This window comes from Girardinichthys multiradiatus, chromosome 3 (assembly GCF_021462225.1).
Source record: "Girardinichthys multiradiatus isolate DD_20200921_A chromosome 3, DD_fGirMul_XY1, whole genome shotgun sequence".
Classification (NCBI taxonomy): Eukaryota; Metazoa; Chordata; class Actinopteri; order Cyprinodontiformes; family Goodeidae; genus Girardinichthys; species Girardinichthys multiradiatus.
The window spans coordinates 8,877,552-8,902,754 of record NC_061796.1 but is presented as its reverse complement, the minus strand read 5'-3'; the positions used below and the strand labels follow the sequence as shown (position 1 = coordinate 8,902,754).

General features: G+C 37.5%; 1 protein-coding gene across 2 annotated transcripts; it reads left to right on the top strand.

Annotated features, from left to right (window-relative positions):
- The first annotated feature begins 1,251 nt into the window (after positions 1–1,251).
- LOC124865347 (tumor necrosis factor receptor superfamily member 11B-like) lies at positions 1,252–24,208 on the top strand. 2 transcript variants are annotated; one of them, XM_047360357.1, is made up of 6 exons: positions 1,252–1,371; positions 12,071–12,298; positions 12,781–12,925; positions 20,398–20,613; positions 22,128–22,346; positions 22,904–24,208. In XM_047360357.1, the coding sequence occupies exons 1-6, from the start codon at positions 1,324–1,326 to the stop codon at positions 23,296–23,298; spliced, it is 1,251 nt and encodes a 416-aa protein (XP_047216313.1). In that variant the 5' UTR covers positions 1,252–1,323; the 3' UTR covers positions 23,299–24,208. The 2 variants fall into 2 exon arrangements, with proteins under 2 accessions (XP_047216313.1, XP_047216312.1); XM_047360356.1 differs by having other exon boundaries at positions 20,398–20,625.
- Positions 24,209–25,203: the final 995 nt, after the last annotated feature.

The window sequence follows — 25,203 nt, the reverse complement described above, 5'->3', positions numbered from 1 at the left end:
TTTTTAGCTTTATATTTGAAGTTAAGACGTGAACAAATCAGGACACCCAATGACAGCATGTATGTTTTTATAACATATTTGGACACATGAGTATTTAATATACATTTAAACCAAACTGATGAATTGTAGCTATATAAATAAATAATGAAGACTGAAGAAAAATACCTTTAGACTATCTGTGACATGCAATAAAAAAATCTATTGCTGATGAGGAACAATGTAGAACACTGCAACATTTAAATGGCTAAAATCACACATAAGTGTGTGACATCCAGTGAATATGATCAGAACACTGATAATTATCATTTTAAATTAGGTTTAACCTCAAACATGTCATTTTGTGTCCTCCTAACTGTTGCAGTGGGGGTGAACACCATATAAGATAGAAAGATTTATCTGAGGCTTCAGAAACAAGATTGTAGCAGTTTATAAGTCTGGTAATGAATTCAAAGAGGTCTCAAAAGACTTTGTAGTCCCCCATTCCACTGTACAGAAAGTAGTCTACAAGTGGCAGACATTTAAAACAACTTGAAACACACCAAGGTCTGATTGCGTAAGCAAAATCACCCTGACAGCAGACTGTAAGATCCTCAAAGAAGTCTTCAAAAACTCTTGCTTTTCACAGATGAGTCTGACATGAAATTACTTAGATATTAGAACAAGTGACAATTTGGCATAAACCAAACATGGATTTTGTGTTCAGAACCACACACTTAAATGTGACAATGACCTAAAAGATAAACGTACATCCACCAAGGACTGGTTGGGACTACGGACATCACTCCCTTGTAAAATCCCATGTGAAACCCATAGAAACATATCTGATGTAAATGTGAAACCAGAAACCACTAATAGTACCATGTGATGCCTATGTGAAACATATGAGATTACAGGTAAGATGGTTACCATCTTAGTTTTGTTTACATATTAATCATGTATGCCTGTACCTGTGTCGTTTTACTGTATTAACTGAATCAATCTTGCATCAATCAAGCATGCATTCTCATCCATTTTTCCTTAATGGGGTGCCTAACAGCCTAATACTTCCCAAAAATGGTGCCACGTGTGTTTGAATCACAGCTTGACTTTCTTTTTTTTTTTGTTTTTTTATTTCTTTTTTTTTGGGGGGGGGGGGGGGGGGTATACCTGATGCTGTACACCTACATGATCTCCACTTTTCACAATCGCTGTGGGTGCGCCCTTTTTTTGGGACAACGTGCTGGGTGGGCACAAACCTCTGTCTTTCCCTCCCTCTTTCTGAGCCATATAAGAGCTGAACTGTTATGGAGACCCCATCACACTGCAGTTCGCTGCTACGCAGAGATGAGCACACGGATAATGAAATCCAACCCCGCCATGAAACTGATAGTGGTGAGTAACCAGAATTTTGCTCTCTGGGCTTTTCTTCCTGAACAGCTGGAGTACAGATGTTCTTCTAAGGAAATGAGTAAATCAGTTTGTTTCATCTTAACTTGTACGCTTTTGAATGTGTATGTAGGGCTTTTCTTTCTTTCACTTTACCCTTTTCAGAGCGCCATCAAATAACAATCTCAGATATTTATTGTAAAAATGTGGGGAAAACGCAATATTTCCTGGTTTAGTGTTGAACTGTGGAGCGTGCGTCGGTGCAGGTAGCTTTCCGGGCTCCAGATTATTATGTTCGCCACAATTATCCACCTTCCTCTTTTAATTTAGCTATCCCTGAGCTTTTTAAATTATTATTTAGTTTCCTTCCCTTTCGTTTATATTGGCATTATTATCTGAGCGTTATCGTTATTATGAAGAATTGTGTATTAATACCTAAAATAGGTTGTAATGGGATGCAAAACTGGCGGAACATCATAGGGCTGCGTGGTATCAGTTGTTTTGCATTGTGTAGACCTATGCGTCTTTGTTATGAAATACTGACTTTACAGTTTTATATCAATTATATCAATGTAAATGCCAGTAACATGTCAGATCTATGAAATCTAAACATCTCCAAACTAGATCTATAATTTATCCCTGAATGATTGCTTACACTAGTTCACATTTCATTGCTTTTGCTCAGGTACCTTGAATGATATTTTACTCTCAGGGTGACCCATCTCCCCTCTATACTGTGCTTTGCATACACTGTTCCATCGGAGCTCTTTCAGGTTTTGCATATGGTAATAGCTGCGATGTGTATCAGGTCAGAAACAGATCACACTCTGTGACCTAGAATATTAACTTCACTATCTGTCTCTGCGGTCTGGATGTTTTTGTGTCTGTCACACAACTGTGAAGAGAGCCTGTATTTTGGAACAACCCTGGTCGGTTAGTGATTCTGTTTGTGTGATGTGTTCAAAGGACCAGGGGGTTTACATGCAAATGAACTGTGAGGTGCACATGTACTTTGTGCGTTCACACAATAAGGTTTCATGTTTACAGTTTAGCTCCTTTAACTCAACTAAACCTTTTGCTCCCTGCATCATTAATTTCAGTAGCCCATGATGCTCAGAGCTTTCATTTGGTTAAATCAAAGAGGGCATATTCCTTCCTCACCTGTCTGATTTGGTATCTTACTGCCTGTTCCTGATGCATGTTCTTCTTTTCTAAAACAAACACAGTTTGCTTGGGTTTTTTTCCTAGAAGTAGTCAGTGGAAAACCGAATGCAGGTCTATTTGTATGAGAAAATATGTTTATATATGAGTACTGCAAAATAGTCTAAGCAGGTGGGGAGCCAGAAGACAGCAGGAGTTTTTCTTCCAGTCCAGACCCTACTCACCACTTAAATCCGTATGCAGAAGTAAACCGTATCCCTCCTCTTTGTTATGTGCTATGTACTATCTTTGTGTCCTTATCTCTGCGACCTCCCTACTTAAGTCTCTGTTGTGGCCGTTGGCTGAAGCTGCACTAACTTCCTTAAATGTGGTGGCAACTTTGCACACAGTGGGGGGAGCATGTGCAGAGAGACAAATTAGTCACCAATACTGACCTCTTTGTTTTTCTTTATTAAAAAACATAGGAGCAAGGGCTTGGAGGTGCATGGGCCAGAGAGAAATAAAGAGCTCTTGTGTGTGTGAAGGTCTAGGACTGTACAACAACCAAACAAGTTGTAGTGGATTCAGAATGTAAGCTGCTTCCTCACACCTAACTTCCCCTTTTCTATCAACAGCAGCTCTGATAGCAGAAGTCTGTACCTGTCTGTGTGTTTGTGAGGGTTTATGAGTGCTGTGCAGCTGTGACGAACTAACCGATCCTGTAAAAGTATTCACACCCTTTGGACCTTTCACATTTCATCACAGTGCACCCACAAACTTCTGTGTATTTCTCGAATTTTATGTGGTAGACCAACACAAAGTAGTTCATACATTTTTAAAGGAAAATGATACATAGTTTAAAAAGTTAAAAAGAAAGAATATTAAAAGTGTGGCGTTTATTTGGCACTGTATGTTGGCATTGAGTAGAAGACAGAAAGTAGTAGATGAAACAAAAAAATACAGTAATTGCTGCAAAAGTTTAAAATCCAACACAAGCTTTCATCTTTGTTTTTAATTTTAACACTCTATCCACCATATTAAAAGGGGATGCAAGTTTCTACAGTAACACTTTCTTTGTTAAACAAGATGGGTTTGCTTTATTTGACTTATTTAGCTTTTCTTTTAAGTCACATTTTGTTTGTGCCTAAATTTTACCCACCAGTGCTTGAAACTGATATTGAGTTTGTTTTGTGCTGTTACCCAGACTGGCCAACTTGTTCTTTTTTGGTTTTGCTACTCTGATAAAACAAACTATTAGATTGTATTCAATAAAACTGGCAAAACTATTTGCATACATTTTATCTTTTTAGATTTTGATTTGACTAGAAATTATGTAACGTTAACAGTTGAAAGACAGTTAAATATATTAAAATGTGACAAGTGGTACCTACTCATTTATTATTTATATGCTTTCTAATTGATTTATTTAGTTACTCAGATAAAATATTACACTTTTATGTTTTATATTGACTTAATCTTCAGATGAAACAGGGAAAACTTTCCAGTTAATATTTTATTACTCAAAGGGAAGTACAACATCTAAGAACATCATCTTCCAAGTGCTTGAATTTTATTGTGTCTAAGGTGCAATGCCTTTAAAGCTAAAATCTGTTGCCCTCTGTGTGATCTTACTATAAAATTAAATCAGTTCTTACCTCCTCAATATAATTTGAACCCTCTGAATATTATTTAAAGATTTTTAAAGCCTTTGATCATTTTAGCCTCTTTTTGAAACCTAATAAAAATATAGTCCTGATTTCCCTGTCAATTTTAATGTAGCGTATTATTGATATTTTCTTTTTACGTTAATCTGCAATTACAATTTGTTTATAAAATATTAGAAATAAGATTTCACAAAGCCAACTTGAACATGCTCATTTTGCACACATTCCCTGGCCAGCACCAATACAGGAAAATTATAACTTCCGTAGAAACCGAATCTAATCCTAAACTGTCATAACTGACTTTTGCAAATTGGCAGACTATCTGGCTTTAACTAATTGGCTGTATCATACGGACCTTTTTACAAATCTCACATTAACTCACATGCCTAAAAAAAACTCCATAACAGCCTGTAATTTCTAAGACTTCTAGCAGCAAAGACCAAGCCCCCCTGTATCGAGAAGATGGAGCAAGTATAATGTGATGTGGCCTGACAGCGTGTCCCAAAGTCGCTCCAGATCTCTGTGTGGTTTTAAAAAAATGACTGATTTGATATTCATGTGAACTAACGCAAACACACACGCACACACACACCAGTGAGCTGGAATCCCCCGTCAGACCACCTGCGCTCTACAGTTAACTGAATCCATGTGCTTAGTGCATGAGCTGGTGTGGTGTGGTTTGCTCCCTTTGTGCCATTGGTCTTCTCCTCGTGCCATGACTTTAAAGCTAACCCCAAGGCAGGCCAAATATGGAGTTTGGTCCTGTGTTACATGTCAGTAATGCTGGAAGTATCATGTAACTCTAACTCTTTAAATGTGCTTGTTAAAAGATGCTTCACCAGTGAACATTTGCATCAGAGACACAAAACATTAAGGTTTTATTAATTTATTAATTAATTCTAACTAAAAACAACTAGCCATCCACAAATTCACTGTTTGCTGATGTAAACATCATTCCTGACCTAATTATCAAAGCTTGTTTAATCGTCTTTAAAGTGTAGTTTTGTTTGAACTCTCTGTCCATGCCCATCTCTCATCCATTGCCTAAGGTAGTTTTCAGCTCTGTCATTGGATTGATCAAAGAAGGATCAACTCTCTTAAGTCTTTTGGCGCCATCTAACCAATAGACAGCTTTATACATTACTTAAGATTCCAGTTGAAGTGTATCAGCCCAGTGATATATAAACAGAGTGAACAACTCAGGCTTTGCTCACTCGACATCATCTCACAGTCAGTAAACATCTGTCTGGATCTGAGCATGTTTGCCTCACAGCCTATGGAGGTCTGTTTCTCCATCAAGCAGTTTTACATAAAAGAGTTTATTTATAAATTGCTGAAACCCTTCCTTGCCTTTTTCAAGCACTCTTATATAGGTTATTTAAAAATAAAGCTCCCAATCATACCTTCATCCATCCTTTTCTCTCAGCTTGATGAGCTCCATGATTTCTCAGAAAATTGTGACAGTAAAATTATCAGTATAACAGTACAACTATCTCAATAAATGATTTAATCACACATTGAATTAAGCAATGAGGTATCTTGTGTTTCGGAAAATTCATTTACATTTACTGCACATAATGACAACACATACAGGTCCTTCTCAAAATATTAGCATATTGTGATAAAGTTAATTATTTTCCATAATGTCATGATGAAAATTTAACATTCATATATTTTAGATTCATTGCACACTAACTGAAATATTTCAGGTCTTTTATTTTCTTAATACGGATGATTTTGGCATACATCTCATGAAAACCCAAAATTCCTATCTCACAAAATTAGCATATTTCATCCGACCAATAAAAGAAAAGTGTTTTTAATACAAAAAACGTCAACTTTCAAATAATCATGTACAGTTATGCACTCAATACTTGGTCGGGAATCATTTAGCAGAAATGACTGCTTCAATGCGGCGTGGCATGGAGGCAATCAGCCTGTGGCACTGCTGAGGTCTTATGGAGGCCCAGGATGCTTCGATAGCGGCCTTTAGCTCATCCAGAGTGTTGGGTCTTGAGTCTCTCAACGTTCTCTTCACAATATCCCACAGATTCTCTATGGGGTTCAGGTCAGGAGAGTTGGCAGGCCAATTGAGCACAGTGATACCATGGTCAGTAAACCATTTACTAGTGGTTTTGGCACTGTGAGCAGGTGCCAGGTCGTGCTGAAAAATGAAATCTTCATCTCCATAAAGCTTTTCAGCAGATGGAAGCATGAAGTGCTCCAAAATCTCCTGATAGCTAGCTGCATTGACCCTGCCCTTGATAAAACACAGTGGACCAACACCAGCAGCTGACACGGCACCCCAGACCATCACTGACTGTGGGTACTTGACACTGGACTTCTGGCATTTTGGCATTTCCTTCTCCCCAGTCTTCCTCCAAACTCTGGCACCTTGATTTCTGAATGACATGCAGAATTTGCTTTCATCCGAAAAAAGTACTTTGGACCACTGAGCAACAGTCCAGTGCTGCTTCTCTGTAGCCCAGGTCAGGCGCTTCTGCCACTGTTTCTGGTTCAAAAGTGGCTTGACCTGGGGAATGCGGCACCTGTAGCCCATTTCCTGCACACGCCTGTGCATGTTGGCTCTGGATGTTTCTACTCCAGACTCAGTCCACTCCTTCCGCGGGTCCCCCAAGGTCTGGAATCGGCCCTTCTCCACAATCTTCCTCAGGGTCCGGTCACCTCTTCTCGTTGTGCAGCGTTTTCTGCCACACTTTTTCCTTCCCACAGACTTCCCACTGAGGTGCCTTGATACAGCACTCTGGGAACAGCCTATTCATTCAGACATTTCTTTCTGTGTCTTACCCTCTTGCTTGAGGGTGTCAATAGTGGCCTTCTGGACAGCAGTCAGGTCGGCAGTCTTACCCATGATTGGGGTTTTGAGTGATGAACCAGGCTGGGAGTTTTAAAGGCCTCAGGAATCTTTTGCAGGTGTTTAGAGTTAACTCGTTGATTCAGATGATTAGGTTCATAGCTCGTTTAGAGACCCTTTTAATGATATGCTAATTTTGTGAGATAGGAATTTGGGATTTTCATGAGCTGTATGCCAAAATCATCCGTATTAAGACAATAAAAGACCTGAAATATTTCAGTTAGTGTGCAATGAATCTAAAATATATGAATGTTAAATTTTCATCATGACATTATGGAAAATAATTAACTTTATCACAATATGCTAATATTTTGAGAAGGACCTGTAGTTCTTTATTTAATAAAAAAAAACAAAACTGCAAAACAAAACAAGTTAAAACAAAGATACCATCAATAGTTTTACTTTTTCTTCAGCTCAGCTAACTAGGAAATCTTGGCAAAGTAGTTCGGTGGTGGTTGAGTTAGTTGGATCACTAAGTAGTTTGTTATTTTGGATTCAGAAACAAATCATACACAAAAAAATAAAAAGCTTGAAGAAAGTTGCAGTGTGACTCCAAGCACGTCAGTGGTGTGGAGAAAAAATAAAGCAAAACACAAAAATTAAACAAAAGAAGCAAAGTAATCAATGCAAGACAAACATTTATCACAACCGAGTTTGCCAAGGTGGTCCTAACTTAGCTGGGGAGCCTCTTGCTGATTCTGTGATACCGTTTCCTTCTCAGTTTCTCAGGACATAGCATCTCACTAGGAAATATCAGCCTCCGGAAAAGAGATGGTAAGTGGACCTGACTGGCCAATCAGGGGCTGACTTTAGGAACCATGGGTCCATGAAGGTTTCCAAGAATGAAAATAGAATATTTTTTTATCACATTCTCTGAACTAGAGAGATGCCTGGAAGGTAAACATACTATTATCAAGATATAGAGTCCTCAGTGAAGCTGTTAAAAAGACAAGGTTTCCAACTTTAATTATTCTAAAGAATAAAAAGACAAAATCACTTTCATATCAATCATTAATTGCAATTTAAAATCAGGTAATAATGGATCATTTTAAAAACTTTTCTGAAATTCTAAATGAGCAAAATAAGATTATTCAAATACAAAATACTTTGTCACTTATTAATGGCATTTGGACAGCACTGTTACTTCAGGGTGATTATAACACTCATATGTTGAAAATTCAGGATACCATCAGCGTAGAGTAGGAGGGTCTTTTGCCTAATCTAGGAGACCAGCAAGGACATTTTGAAGGACCTTGGTGAAAGCAGTTCAATGTGTGAAGGGTCAGATTTGGGGTGTTCTTGAACACTACAACAACTTAATGGTTTTAATTTGAAATAAAAGTTTCACTGTAAGTGTAAGGAAGAATGTAGAGGTGTTGGTGACAACCACTTTACTACATGGATCTTGGAATAACCTCATACCCAACTTAACCGTTGTGAGATATGCTGCTAAGTGACAAGCTAATAATTTGCAATACTAGTTAATGTCAGTACATTTCATTTCCCTTTTTTTTTATACTTAAACAGTAAATAACATGTTCACTAACATTGATTGTGCAGTGCAATCTTTTTAAATTCCAGAAAATTACATTTCATACACTATATTGCCAAAATTACTAGTCTGTCTACTTTTACATGTACATGAGCTTGATGACATCCTGTTCTTAATCTATAGAGGTTCAGTTTGTTGATGCACCCACTGTTGCCAGCAATAGTAACTTTAACTATTCTGTAAACATCTTCCACAAGGTTTAGGAGTGTGTTCATAATTAGATGAGAAAACCTGAATTGCAGCCTATGCTCTAGTTCAAGAAGGTTGGGGTCAGGACTCTGTGCAAGCCAGTCACGTCTCTCTACACCAAACGTAATACACCTGCAGCCATGGAAGGGATTGTAACACCAGAATTCATTGATTTGGTGGTGTGACCCAATACTTTTAGCAATATAGTGTATATAATGTAGCCATATTGGATTTGAGGTATGGGTTGTTAACAAAACTCAGACAACAGGGGACATTCCTGTTTATGATTTTTGTTTTTCATCTAAGTAATCTGAAATGTTCAAGTTATGATTTATCACTCTTTTCAAAGTTCTGCGTGGTGTTAGCTGGAAACCTTCGTAGTTTCTGGTGGCGCTTGTTTTAAAAATCTGGAGAACCACTGGTGTAGAGCGTTGGGGAGTAGATCACATACATTGTAATGTTTGTCTTAAGTCAGTTCATCTGTTAATCTTACGAAATCTGCAACACCTTTTGTAGAGTTCTCAAAGTTCAGTATGGATTCACATAAATGAAAAATCAAATGTTGACAGTTGCCCTGAATCATCAATCTGTTATGGTTATTTTAATAGTTTCAGAGACATTTCTAACATTCTGTCTTTTTTTTATATAAGCATCTCTGAAAATTCAGGTTAACTTGCTCTTGCTGCCTTTTATCCATTCATGTAATTGCTTCGCTCTATGCACTCGTCTATTTACTCGTCCCAGTAATTAGGCTGAAAAACCCTCTGGTGACCCTCTGCCACTACATCAGCACACATCATGAGTAGTTCCTGACATTTCTAAACTTAATAGGATGTGGCTTCACAGCCCTAATAACAAATGTATACACTGTGATTGTGGGTTTGAGCCCTGATGGGGCCACCCAGACTACAAACAAACTCGTGCAGTTATGCTCCTCAGTGAGCAGCTGTAGATGAAAGCTTTCCCCTAAAACGCTGTGTTCAGAGTTCGATAGGTTTTGCCGGGAAAACCGCTGAACTCGCCAGATTGTTTGAAGCTTGGGTTTCTATTATGGTGTTTAAAAATCGTTCATCTATTTTTACCATCCTCTTTAGTGAATAACATTGCAAAGAGAAGCAATAACAGATAAAAAAAAAAAAAATGAGCAGTATTCAGCACTAAATTATATGCACACTGCATAAACTGTAATAAATTGGTAAGAAGGAAAGCTCAAAGCAGTTTAAAGCTAAAGGAACATGCAATTGAAACCACACTTGTACATACTCGATATATAAAGACATAAAATTTCATTTGTCGTTTTGCCTTTGCACAATAGAATATCTGGTCACATTTTTTTTTTTATTATTTTTGTTTTTAACTAGAAACATTGTTTTTAAACATGTATCTTTATGTTGGGTGTGAGTGTGAAATAACTCACCTACTTAATAAATTTATTTTGCATTTGACATTTAATACCGAATACAACTAAACCTGATATTTACATACACCGTATAAAAATACACATAAGCTTATTTGTCACTGATGTTAACTTAGAATAAAATGTTCCTTTCTCAGATCCCCTTTTCAGTTACGATTACCAAAATTATGTCAGAATGAGAGTGAGAGAATTTTATTTTGAGAATTGGTTATTCTTCAAATTCAGATGTTCACATACAATAAGATTATTAAGCTTTTAAACAATTTGTGAAAGCCCAGTTGATAATGTCATAGCTTTGGAAGCTTCTGATAAGTTCATTCACAATATTTGATTACAGTTCTAGAGGGAGACAGGCTCTGTGTCCCAGAGATGAAGGTTATTTTGGTTAAAATGTGTGAATCGACCTCCAGAACAAAAGCAGAAGACCTTGGGATGCAATACCATTTAGCGAGGAAGAAACCATTACTAGAAATAGCAACATAAAAAAGCCCAGATTACAGTCCACAAATGCACTCAGGGACAAAGACAATCACTTTTGTAGACATGTGGTGTTGGTCTAATGATAAATTCTCCATCATTATTCTGGTGTCTAGCAAGTTATCCTAAATTATCAAAAACTGGAAAATAGTTCATCTGATTTAATGTCAGACAGTAAAGAAAAAAACATGTAATGTGTCTTTTTATGCATTATATGTAATCACCTGTTTTCATCTGTGTTTGTTAGGATGGGACACATGCACAATGAAACCTCCTTCACACTCACAACCCAGCATGATGGTGCATGCATTTCTCTTATAAATAATATGAAAAACATGGAGAAGTTCCCCTTTAAAACAACCCTCCTGTTCACTGATGGCCATCTTGTTTCAGACACATCAACAAATACTAAACTGTGTTTTGTGATAAATCACAAGCACGGATGCACACACGCAGGAAAAAATCACTAGTTTAAAGTTTGGTAAACTTTAGAACAGACTGTTTTGTACTCTGGTGGCAAACAGGGGAAAGCCCAGCAAACCTCTAGCAGCTCCCTTTACGTGCTCCAGCCAGGACAGAGGCCACAGAGCTCAAAGACTAAAACTAAGGAAGACCGTAATTGTACATGAAGCTTAACAAACAGGCAACAAACACACAATATAGTAAAAAACACATTCCTGAGTGACCACACCATTGCACTCACGTGTTCTGATGTTTTGTTGTTTGTTAAAATGGTTTTGTAGGTGCACATTTAATTTTTTTTAAATATACACACAAACAATGGATGCAAAACATATTGTTAACTATCCAGGCAGTGAGGATGAACCCCGACCAATGGGAAAGTCCGCAGAGCAAATGGCTGAGGCCCTTAGAGGAAGGAGCCTGGTGGGTGACATCTGGTCTGCATGTGGCCTGGTCCTGCTTCATGGATCCATGTCAAACATGCTTACCAATTAATGTCCTGTGTTTGTGGCCTGACTAAAGCTTTGCACATCGTGCTCAAACAGTGACATGTGAGCCTGTTAAAGGAATATCTAAACTGGCTTGTGGCAGGAGTCTTACTGACAGCTGCCATGTGCCAAATAACATTGTTATATTTCCTCAAGAGGCAATGTTGCTTGACCAATAGGCAACGGCTTCAATTGGGGAGCTGATTATGTTGTCTCAGTGCAGTTGTCACAAGCAGTGAAGCTGTTGTCAAGTTTCTTCTCAGGTTTTTATTTGAGGTCATTCTTACTGGACGGTTTGGTTTGACAGGAATTCATAAATTCACAAATGAAAAATGTTTTAATCTTTTTGGCAAGGAAGAGCTGTGCATGAGGCTGGTTGTATCGGGGGATTTTAACCCTGCTCTTAAATAACTCACAAAACTGAATTCCTTTCTCTTGCAGCTCTTCACGGCTTCTTTTTCATGGGCCTTCCAGCAGCAAGCCGTGCCACCAAAGTACCAGTACAGAGATCCCGTGACGTCTCAAGTCCGTTCTTGTGACCAGTGCCCCCCCGGTACATCCGTGAAACGACACTGCACCGCTGAGACACCCACCGAGTGCCAGCCCTGTCCTGAGAGGCATTTTGCTGAGAACTGGCACTGGGGGGATATGTGCCAATATTGTACCTCAGTAAGTATTGGCCGTTGAAATTGGTTAACAGACACCCCAATTTCAGACAGTTTATTTTTTATTTTTGATATTTTACTGTACATTCAGGATTTCAATTTAAATATTGCTTTCCTAAGTAATGTGAGATTTTTTCCCTAATTTCCCTAATGTTGTAATACTCAAAACCTTTTCTGAAAGCACATTTAGCTTTTTTGTTGTTGTCCAACCCTTAGCTTATGCTGTTAGTTTTATATTCATTGAAGTAAATTAATCCTCACCTAATAATTGCCACTTTTTACAACTCTTTTTTAAAGCATATTTCCCAGGATGTTTGCCTTTTATGTATCATTTTGACACAGCAAATCATCAAGGTTGCTCATGAAGCCAAACCGTGAAAAATTAAAACCATAATGACCTGTTTTAGTCTAAAACAGAAAACTACTGTGTACTTATGGAAGTATATATGTGTCTGTATATATGTGACCAATGTCTGTTGTGTTTAGGTGTGTAAGGAGAGGCAGCTAGTTAAACAGCAGTGCAACAGCACGCATGACCAGCTCTGTGAATGCGAGCTAGGCTACCATCTAGTGGTGGAATTCTGCATTGCACACAGTACCTGTCCGCCTGGATACGGAGTCAAAGCTTTGGGTAGGTCTAATATTCTCCCTTTTGTTACAAAACAATCAGGTTTCTTTCAACTAGGTGTACAGCTGAAAGAAACATGTATGCAGACTACAGTGAAATAGTCTGCATACTCACTTAAACCTTTCCAAATGTTGTCACATTACAACCACAAACTTCATAGAATTTTCCTAGAAAGTGATGTGATAGGCATAGAAAAAGTATTGCATAAATGTGAAGTGGAAGGAAAATGAGAAATGGATTTAAATAATTAATCCTGCCACCACCATGTGTCACAGTGGGAAATGCGAGGTTCAGGATGATGCGCAGAGTTTGTTTTTCTCCACACATATTGTAGCATTTTCCATTTAGGGCTTAACACTTGATTTTTTTCTCATCAGCATCTACAACGGCTCTTTGAAGAAACCTATATACTATGAGCTACAACAACATTTAATTTCCCTTTGGGATTAATTAAGCATTTTTGAATTTGAATCCGACCAGAGCATCTATTTTTTAAATGTTTGTTATGTTCCTTAATAACTTGTAGATAACATTACACAAGCTTTCTTTCAACAAGGACTTTCTTCTTCTTACTCTCCAACAAAAGCCAGATTTGTGGATTGCAGGACTAATAGTTGCCCTGTAGAAAAAATTCCTTCACATGAGCTGTAGATCTCTGCAACTCCTCCAGAGTTATCATGAGTGTCTTGGTTGCTTCTCTAGTTAATCTCTTCTTAGCCAGCTTGTCAGTTTAGATGGTCAAACATATCTTTGTAGGTTTTTAAAGTACAATTATGTGGACAGGATTTTATTTAGGGGTATTTAGCTTTTGCTAAACCTTATTGCTGCTTATGTTTAATCCTAACAATGCTGAAAGAACTCCAAACATTGGTGTCAAATTCTACTTGGTAAAATATATGATGAAGTTGTCATTTTACAATAGTTTTCATTTGTTTAATGTTCGTTGATCAAGTTAAGTTAGGTACAGCTTTACATCTAAAAAGCACGTTCCTGCTCATTATTCCTCTAAATGTTTTACATAGGACCGATAATACCTTAAAGTGGCAAACAGATACCAGGAAATAATGTGAGTCAACTGATATGCTGATTTAGCTTCATCATAAAATTCTTATGACTAAAAAATTACTCATTGTGTCAGCATTTATTTCTCTGAATATTGGAACTATGTTCAAAAAACATACAGATGTGTATTTAACATTATTAGACTGTTATTTAGCTTAAGTATCTCTCTATATTGTTAAACTCTAATTTTTTATTGTCTGTAACCACCACATGAACTGTGGTTAGACAGTAAAACACTGCATAAGGACACTGCAGCATATGTGAAGCTGACTGAGTTCCTTCCAATATTCATGACTCTCACAGCTCATCACACCAAGATGTTCAGCTGACACCAGATATTTACATACCCTATATATGTTACTGAGATCAGGACTCCAAAACATTGACTTTAGTGCTGTGACGTGCAGACGGCCATCTAATTCAACCAGAGTCTATTTTTGTCGAATGCCAGAGCACGCCTGGACTCAATATGTATGAGTCAAACTTTAAGAGGAATCCCAGGGTATGGTGTACGTTCTTTTTCTATTGTTCAGACAGGCCACAGACAATTTATTTAAGTCAGCCTAATGATGTATGGGGAAGTTGTGAAGAAAACTGCACTACACCTTCACTCCAGTAGATGGCTATACTCCTTTACTCCTTTTAAAACATTCTTAGCAAATAAATTAGTTTTTCTTCCAGCTGATAATTAATAGGTGAGGAAAGTTATACAGTTGATTCATTCCTTCCATTATTCCTTAAGTTGCACTGGATCCATAAGCAGGAAACGTTTAAATCATTATTTCATATTTAATCTTTTACCAACCTGCATCAGGCCAGAGATGTTGCTTTACAACTACACTGATTAACACACTTGTTTTTCTTTTATTATAGGGCAAATTCATTTCAGTTATTCTACGGTACAAGCAGAATGATGTCTGCTTGTACCGTAGAATAAAAAACAGTCATTCCAGAAGTACAGGGAATTGATACCTTGATTGTCTAATCATAAGCAAATATTAATATAAAGTAGAAGATGCGTAGCCAGTGGATTAGTCGATGGCAGGACACAAAGGTGAAGAGGATTACTGGAAGGTTTTGGGAAATTGCATCCAAACCTGGAATTGTGGCCTCTTCTCCTGCAGACCTGTCTGCATAGGTGGAGTTCTCACTCCACTGAGGTAGGTTTACATGAAAAGACAATCTTAGGGAAACGTGTATTTTTTAAAGTACTCTGTTTGATCATCAGCATTGCATTAAAATATTTTTCCAACAGAAGTCTGGCGAAATAGTATATAGTATATAATTAATTACATAAAAGTATAATTAATTGTAATTATAATTAATTAAAAGAATAATTAATTAATTCCTACATTAACTTAAAATGTTAAAAAACATTCCAAAAACAAATGCACATATTCATATTCCTAAGAAGTATGATGGCTGGACATTCACATAGTGTTTTTAATTGCATATGATTGTTTGAAGAAATTAACGGGACATCTTCAGACGTTTGTAAATTGTGTCAAAGGATGGAAATGTCTTGTGAAGGTCCACAATTCTCTTCCTGATAACTTGGCTTATTTCTTTTGATTATTCTATGGTGTCACACAAGGAAGCACTGTGTTGAAGGTCTCGCCTTAAAATACCTTAAACTCCCTCTAAATAACTTATATGTTGTGATCTAAGCTGATAGTAGCTTACAAAGGTAACCTCAGTGTATTTAAACTTCTGAAATGGAAGAAACCAAAAAACATCTCTTAAAATAGTCATAATTCTGGCATTTAGCAAATAAAAATCATTTTTGTTGATCTAAAACAGAAAAAGTTAGTCTAGAAGTTTAGAAATATTTGAAAGAAATTAGAAAATGTTGTTTTCATACATGGCATGTTAATGTAAGATTTAAACTATAACTCCTTTAAGGAGTTCTGTGTTTAATATTTTTAAATCTTTCTTTAAGTTCTGTTTAGATGGATTACATGAAATGTTATCTGTTCAACATTATCTTAGTTCTTCATAGCAAAACCAATGTACATTTATCAGTCTGTAGTAATGATATTGAAACTTGCAGTGTTGAATCAATACAGTTTAGTTTCGTTGAAGAAAAGTGACTAAGTCTGAATTAACTTTATTGAATGTGATAAAAAAAAAAATAAACTCCCTGGTGAAATATTAGTTGAAAATGATGCATGTGTCTTTCTGTTGCATCACCTCTTGTTCCTGCTCTTCACAGTATCTGTTCATGATTAATGGCATGTAGGTTTCACTCTAAGTATACTATAAATGTGTTCTCCAGTAGTACAATTTCTAAAATAAAAATTGGATCAACCCTAGAATTTTCAGCTACAGTGTTTGATCAAGAAATTAAACAGCCATGTGTAAAGAGCTTTTTGGGTCAAAGTATCTCTTAATGTCACTCGATTAAATGTCAGAGATCACTGACATTTTTAAACAGTCATTGTTCCTGTCATACGTACATCACAGCTGAGGTAAAAGGGAAACTAGGGGGCAAAACATTTGCTTAGTCTCAATAAAATGACAATCATTCCACTGAATTTCTGAGACTGCTTCCTCTTTGACTTCACTGAAATTTGGCCCATGCTAGTTAATATAAAATCTGTCATGAATACTCCTTTATTCAGACTTGGAGAGTCATGCTGTCAGTTTGTTCATTTGGAGGGGGGGGGGGTTCTTGTGAACCAGAAGGAATCATTGCACAAGACCTCAACTTGTGGTTTAGATTTTTAAACCACAAGTTGCTGGTCCAGTCTCGCTGAACCCCATTCTGTTTATAAGTGTGCTGTTTTTCCGTCGGGCTCTCATTAAGTTGTTTCTGGCTTTGTTTTTTGCAGCTAAATGAAATGAAGACATCTGAGCTGATTTTCATTGTCATAGCTGAGTGAATAATTGGTAATAAACCATAAAGATAATTCAACCAATACAAAAAGTTAGGTTTATGCTGTTCATTAGATAATTGTTTGATTTAGTTGTCAGAATAATTCTTTTTAAAGAATCTACACAAAATAGTCCAAAGTGTAAAAGTAAAAACATGTTTATTGACATTTATTTATTAAAAATGGGGGCATGACAGTGGCGCAGAGGTGGAGCGCATGACCCATGTACGGAGGCCAAACTCCTCGACGCAGCCGTCATGGGTTAAAATCCCGGCCCGTTGATCGTTGCTGCATGACTTCCCCTCTCTCTCGCCACCCTATTTCCTGTCGGTCAACTTACAAAAGTAAGGCCACAAGAGCCAAAAAAAGAAAAATGGAACTATTTAAATTTAACATTTACCTATTGCCTCAATACTTTGTTGAAACATGGGTTTTCTCTACAAGGTTGGCACACAAGGTTAGTGATATTTTTCTGTTCATCTTTGCAGATCTTTACAATGTCAGTCAGGCTGGATGGGTAACAGTAGTAAACAGCATTTTTGAGGTATTTCCAAAGATGTTTAATTGGATTTAAGTTCAGGCTCTGGATGGACCACCAAAGGACATACACAGACAGCTGCTGAAGCAATTCTTTTGTTTCCTTGGTTTTGTTAATCTGCTAATTGTCATGCTGGAAGATGACAGGTCACCCACGTCTGAGTCCCAGAGCAGTCTGGAACAGGTTTTCTTAAACAGTCTGTCTATATTTGGCTGCTGTCATCTTAGCCTCAATGCAGGCTAGACACCCAGTTCACCCAGGTTTGTCACCTGACCCCAAGAGTGGCCTTTCCTCTCCGATTAACCAGTCTGGTCAAGTGGCTAAATCTATGGGAAGGTCCCTGTGTTTCTGTACATCTTCCATTTTCAAATAATAGAGACTGCAGTGTTTTAGGAGACATCCAAAACTGGCAACTGTTTTACTATCCTTCCCCAAATTTGTGGTTTCACACAATCTGGTCTTACAGGCAATTTCTTTGACTTCATTTCTTGGTTTCAGCTCTGATATGAATGGTCATCTGTGAGTCGCCATATGAACCTGTGCCTTCCTTTCCAACTCATGTTTAATCATCTCAATTGAGCACGGAGGGATTCCATTAAAGCTGCAGAAGCATGAGTTGATCGTTGATCTTAGCTGGAACTATTAGTTTCCCCTGTTTCTTTGGTTTTTGATTGAACATAAAAGCACGATGCTTCAAAACAATTCAATGAACAGATTATTCAAGTACTAGTTTACATGGGCTTACAACTACTGAATTTTACTGTTATCAACAATTCCTCTTCTATGTATGGTAACTTTTTTTTAAATGTACTTTTGGTTTAAGCAGTTTTATTCTAAAACATGTCTATAAAGCATTCTGACAAAGGGACAATTCGGCATGAAGTAAATTTCCAGAAGCAAAAATCACTAATGTCAGCATATGTTTTAAATCACCTGCCACATTTACAAGTCTGTACTGTGCGTGCTTTGTCATCAGCGGTGCAGGAAACGTTTGCCGTATGCATATCAGCAAGTGTTTCCTTGTTTTTGCGTACTGATTAAAAGGCAGCACACGCCATACCATGTGAGATGGAAACAGATGAAAAGGTCACATTGGAAGCATGGTGTCTTCCCACGCATTTTCACTTCTTTGGTTAAGACTTCAATTAAAAGGAGAAGTGATTAAACCACTATTTCTGTTACATACAGGCAGTCATGTGATCTGCAGGGTAAAATACCAGAAGCTGAGAGCCTTTATTGTAATATAACCTACTGGGAACCCCTCAATACCATCTATAATGTGGGTTTCAATCAGTAGACTCCATTCTCATGTTATAGGATATGAAAATAGCATTTTATGAAAAAAGAAGCACAATAAAATCTAGCTTTTTAGATTTAGAAAAATCTGAAATTTCTTTAGTAGAACTCTAAGGTTCACATCTCATGTTGTCATAGTAGTAGCAGTGGATACAGTGCAAGCAATAGAAACTATATGTGGGTGTCTTGAGGATGACATGCATGAGTGATTCCCATACAGTGCTCTGCGGCTTTGCTTGATCATCACATGTTTGCGGGCTTAGTTCTTGGAATTACGTCAGATTAATTCATGAGTTTCACAAAGTAGATAATTTTCACACATTTAAAACGTGTGTGTCAGATAAAAAGAAAGGTTGACGGTAAATTATCGAAACTGATGCAACATCTTTTTAGCTTCCTGTGGTTCAAGAAGGTGCTCTACTGGATTGTTTTGTGTGAAAACCTGTGATAGAGTAGTTTCGACATGTGGAGGATGGGAAAGGAAATGATGGCTTTCTGTTTGTAAGATGACCATAAATCTGCTATGGTGTCTTGCAGAGGTTTTCATTCTCTGGGCACTTCTTCATTCTTTGTCACATCACAAATTCAGTGTATTTTCCAGGGATTTTATGCCATAGGCCAACACAAGGCAGTGCCACATTTAGTTCTAAGCTTCACTCAAAATCACGTTGAAAGCACAAGCGGGCCACAAAAGTGTAAAAACAGAAAAATTGATTTTTTATGATTTTTTTTTCCTGCTCATTATACCAAACATGCAAGGTTTTAATAAAATGAACAAAGCAATAAACATTTTTTTAAATAATCTGTAATTTGCTGATGATCCAAAACATAAAGAGAGTCTTGCATAATTGCTTTATGAAAAGACAGGCATACAATTCAGATTTTCTTTGTGTCGATAGTTTTTGGGCTAGATTTTTTTTTTACTATGCTTCGCTACAAGAAGCAGGGGAGACTAGATGTTCTATTTACTACAAAATTAAAATGGAACAATAGAACATGGTTAATAAAATATTAATACTTTGTGTTGTACTTAGCATTTATTTTTATTTTAAGAAGATTTTATTTGTCTGTGAAAATCTCCCCTTAATAAATGTGAACATTTTGCAGACCACATTAGCTCCATTCTTGAATTGTGGTCAGGGACTGAAGAAAATTATTCAACGGGCCACCCATGATCTAACCTTTTGCATTGTGGCTCTGGTTGTATGTTCAGAGTCATTTGTCTGGCTGGAATGTGATCCTCCACATTCTGCTGACACATTTTCTTCCAGGATTGCCCTGTATTTGGCTCCATCCACTGTGTTTTCACTGTCCCTGCTGAAGAAAATGTATGCCTTCAGCATGCTTTGTGATGCTAACACCACCACGTTGCATGGAGGGTTGGGGTGTTCAGGTTGATGTGATATTTCAACAAATAATAAATAGACTGAATTTATATAGTGTTTTTTTCTAGTGTTTCTGACCACTTAAAAGTCTTCACAATAGAGCCAGACTCACATAGACACAAACATTTAAACACCAATATTGAGATTGGTAGGAAATGTAGTTAAGTGTCTCAATGACACATAGTGGTGGAAGAGGCTAGAATGAGTAAGTTATAATTTTACTGTACTGCATTTGGGGTTTTCTTGTTGAGAATTTTTAAAATGAGTGGAATCCATTCTGCCAGTTTAAAATCAAAAGAATTATTTGTGGATGACTTGCAGGCACACCAGAAAGTGACACCTTGTGCGAACGCTGTCCGGATGGTTCTTTCTCTGCTGGCAGTTCCTCCACCGAGCCATGTCAGCTGCACAGAAACTGTGGGGATTTTGGCATGAAGACTCTGAAACGGGGCACATCCACTTCAGACAGCCTGTGTGGATCTCCTGACATTAAAGCAAGACTGGACTGCTCCCAGCATTACACTCTGTGTCATAATGGTGAGAACATAGGTATGGGTCAAAAGGACTGGAATTATGTGAAACCTTTTAGAACCAATGCAGCAGGGGTTAGTTTATATCCACCACATACCCCCCTTCACACAGGCATAGTAAGCATGTTTAGAGTAAATCTCAATTGTCAACAACTTGAATCATTCCAAGCTGAGCTATTTCAGACTTGTGGTCAATTTCATTTCCTGAGGCAGGGGATTTCCTCGGTTAGGTTCCTCTTCCAGATTCCAGGGTTTTTCACAAATCCTTGCATGTCTGAAAACCAGCTCCAGAGAGAAACACCAGGGGTTGCAGCAAATGTTTATGGCACTAAGTTCAGAATGACCCCATGATGGATCAATTACCCGTTTAACTGTGACATCCTCAAACACAATAACAGAGGAAACGGAGTCAAAAGGAGGCACAAGCCAAGCTTTTGGGGCTTTGTTACTCAGACTACAGCTATGATTTATGCTGAAATATAATTTGGAAGGCAAAGCCTCAAATATGATGCTGAATTCCTGCAGCTTTAGAAATCACAAGCATGTCCAAGCCCGGGCACACTTCTGCACAGTCTGTAGAATATTTTAAGGAACAGTCACAAAGCTCTCATCCCTCAAAAAGAATGATGCTTCCCTCAAACATTCATTCACCAGCTGTCTGCCTTTTAGGCACTTAGCCGCAAACTGCTTATAATCCTGCATCGGTTGAGCAGTTTTAACAAATATGAGAAAATAAGATCAGTGTGATTATTGAAATGCCATTCCAACCACTAGTTTTACAAAAACCTTCTTTTTGCTCATGCCTGAAACTTAATATTTGCAAATTGATCAGAAAACCACACATATGCACAGAAATGCTTCATGACTTGATCAAATTCATGAATCTAAAAGTCTATAGTTTTCTGATTACTTTCAACTCTGAATGTCAAATGTAAGTCGGGACTGTCCTCAGTGACAGGATGATTTACATTTTATAATATCTAAATTTACCTGAAAAAACCCTGCTCTTTGCAATTTTTACTTTGCCTTATAAGGAATTATCTGCAGCTTTAGACCATCACTTTTGTGCAGCTTATTTGCTTTCGCTTCGCTCATCAGACAGAAGACTGAGCTGTTATGATAACACGTTAAAAACACATTTACCACATGCAGACAGGAAAAGACGTGTAGTCTGATGGAATATATTATATTCTGAATAAGAAGTATACAGTTAGGCTTAAAAATCTTCAGACTCCTGGTAAATTCAGATTTAAAGTAAATGTAATTTTATCAACAAGTTTCTTCTGACTGGAAGTAATATTAACATTTTGGAGTGAACCAACCAGTGGACTCTGAATCTGTGGAGGAAGCAAAAGATTACGGTGATGATGAGTAGGCCTCCAGTCTCAAAGATGTGGAGCTCATCACCAAAGATGCATTGTCAAAATACCAGTGGAAACATACAAAAAGCGGGTCAGCAAATATAAACAGGGTTTGATTGCTGAAATCCACCAATATTTTCTGTTATATAATTCCTCCCAGATGTGACTCTTTGCGAGGAGGCAGTTTTCGAATCTCTGGCCTCACTGCCTCTGTCCTCGGTGCCTCTGGAGCAGATCCTTGAGAGTCTTCCTGGGCAGAAGGTGGATCTCAAGAGCCTTGAGAGGCTGAAGAAGGTGTGCTCTCCCCAGCAGCAGGTCCTGCACGTGCTGCGACTATGGAGGGAGCAGAACAAAGACGCGTTGTATGGCATCATACAAGGTATGGATAAGAAACTCATCCATCACAAGCTATAATCATTAGCAACCCTGGTAAAGAGGTGTAGAAATGCTTTAAAAGGAATGGTTGTTATGGAGACTCACATAGTGTTTGTGAAATAAAAAAATTGGGTCCGCATTGGTAATTGCTTTGGTTTTTTGAAAGGAGCAACTATTATATTGTAACCGCTTCCTAAATTATGAAGATCAATGCACATCTGCCTTACAAGTGTGGATGTGTTTATGTTATGTTATGTTTTTGCAGAGTTGCTAGGAGAAATGCGCCTCTGTTTCTATTTATACCACGGGGGAACAGGAAGTAGTAGTTTAGAAACTAAAAATCCTTGGATGCTCTGATCAACTTAAAAACTAAAGTTTAAAACAACTAAAATGCTGTAGTTACAAAAATAATGTATTGTATGTATTTTTTGCAGCTAAATCGAAAGGTGGGGTTTAAAAAGCTGTCTGAACCAGGGAAGCCGATAAAATATGGAAGCTGCTGCACACTTTTATTTTAAATGGTTGGTTGTACATATTAATATTGTTACTGCATTTCACCAGGTGTGAACCACTGTGAGAGGAAAGTCTCCCGCTGCAACGCTCTAAAAAACCTGACCATAGATGACCTAATTAAGGTGGCCAACAGCCTGCCGGGGATAAAAATCCAGGAGCGGGATATCAAGGCCGTTGTCTCTACCTGCCTGCCCAGGCAGTACCTCCTACAGATCCTCCACCTGTGGAAAACCACAAACTACAACCTGGATCTAGCCAAAGGTCTGTCTCATAGTCTGAGGGTGCTGCGCAACCAAGGGGCTCCACGCTATCTAATCAAAGGCCTCAAGAAAATCAATCGCATCATAGGAACCTCGTCAGCGCACAAGAAATATGAGAAGATGTTTATGAGCATGTTTCAGGATGAGTCATGCTTTAAAGCTTATAAGCCACTAAATGAATGAGGTCCTAAAGTGTGCAAACAAGAAACTTTGCAGCCCACAGCATTACAAAAACACACATGCATTGTCTGATTGAAAATGTAGTATAAGATACATAAGAAGCATGAGGACACTGGAACCATTGGACAGCTAAACATTCATTCATAAAAAAAATGGTGTCAAGGAGGAAAAAACAACACCAAGCAAAGCACATTGACGCATAGAGGTATAGGCAAAGCCTACAGAAGGTAAATTCTTTGCTGTTCTACAGATAAGATCAGATGCAAATATTGTCAACCTGGATTTACTATTTAGCCTGAAAACAGGAAGAAAAAAAACTCCCATAGCTAATGTGTTCACACATCTGTTTCCTAGAAAGAGCTTGACTAGAGTCTTAAAAATTAAAATCTTGTTAAGATATAAATAACAGGCTGTTTTATAGGAATAAAAAGGCCGGCAGATTCTGGTTTGTACTATTAGAGCTTTCTCGCTGTTTGAGAGCAAGAATTTGATTTCATAATGAAATACATTTATTTTCCTTAGCTGTCCATTTTTATTTGTTCTGGACTGCTGAAACTAAAGCTGTTTTTATATTTTCTTTTTTGGTCAGTTATATGAATGTATAAAGGAGTGCAATTGCTTGTTTTTTTATTTAAAGTGTAATATTTCTTTTTTAAAGTGTAAAAGCTTGTTTTTATTACTTTTATCGTAAATACTGGATTCTGACATGCTGCAAGTTCATGAAGTGATATTTTTTTATATTTTGTTTTGTCACTTTTATATTAGAAGTGGATGGTCTGAGTTGTATATATGCCTGTCTAGTTCTCTTTGAGCTTGTATAACTAAGTTGTGAACATTTCTAAAACTCAAATGACAATTAGTTTGTAAAAAATGTCTTGTTTTATTATAAATAAGCATTGAACAGAAAAAAAGATTGACCTGCCTTTACTTTTCTGTTGTCAACTAAAATCCTGACCTAAAAAGGTTTTTCTCTTCCAGCAGCATGTTGTTAAAAAGAACATAACCAATAAGGTGCGCCATGTGCTGTCACGTCAGGAGCGGGTCTAGCTGTAAGAGTGTCTAAAGGGAGCTGTTAATTATTAATAAAATTTATTTCTTGTGGCATCAACCGGAGAACAGGAAGTAGTACAGCATCTATAGTGCAAATTAATGAAAACTTGAATTCAGGCTTTTCAACCAGCAAGCACTCAAACACAAATTATCACTTCCTGTTTAAAACTCACCACTGAATTTTAAAAAAATATAGCAATGATTCAAATCTGCCATGTCCAACCTAATAAACACTGTCGCATACTAGCAGGATGTGTCATCTCCGAGGAGGTCTTAACGTAAGTGCTTCTGAGTGTGGGTTGTGCAAGTACTGGCTACTGACGGCAGCTGACACCTGTTGGTGTGGTCACTGTGACGTAACAAGATGGCTGACTGGAACACAAAAATGAGTTGAGAGAGGATGGATCTGCCACTTTAACTCTGAAGATATATCACAAATCATTGAACTGAACCTACTCAAAATTTTAGTTAAGGATGTTTATCAGTCAAATAGCTATTAAATAGCTAGTTCTAAACCTATGCTATGACCAGTTAGCTTCTTGGATATCAGAGTCTGGATGATAACCTTATGTTTTTCAACCACTCTTGGTATAAAGATAACAAATCAATGGTTCTTGGGAAGAGTGGAATAATAATCTAAAATGTGTAGTACTGGTACATAAGAGAGATAATGGAGATTTCAACCTGGAAAGACTCACAATGAGAGAAACACAGAGATAGCAATCAGAGGAGTTTATGTATTATTAGCTGATGTTTGCTTTCTTTTGGCCCTCGGACCCCAGTGGAAGGCATGAGGTGGAGGCTGGTGGTGGAGTGGAGGCCTGAGGACATAAGGGAGTCGTAAAGAGTTTGAAGCCT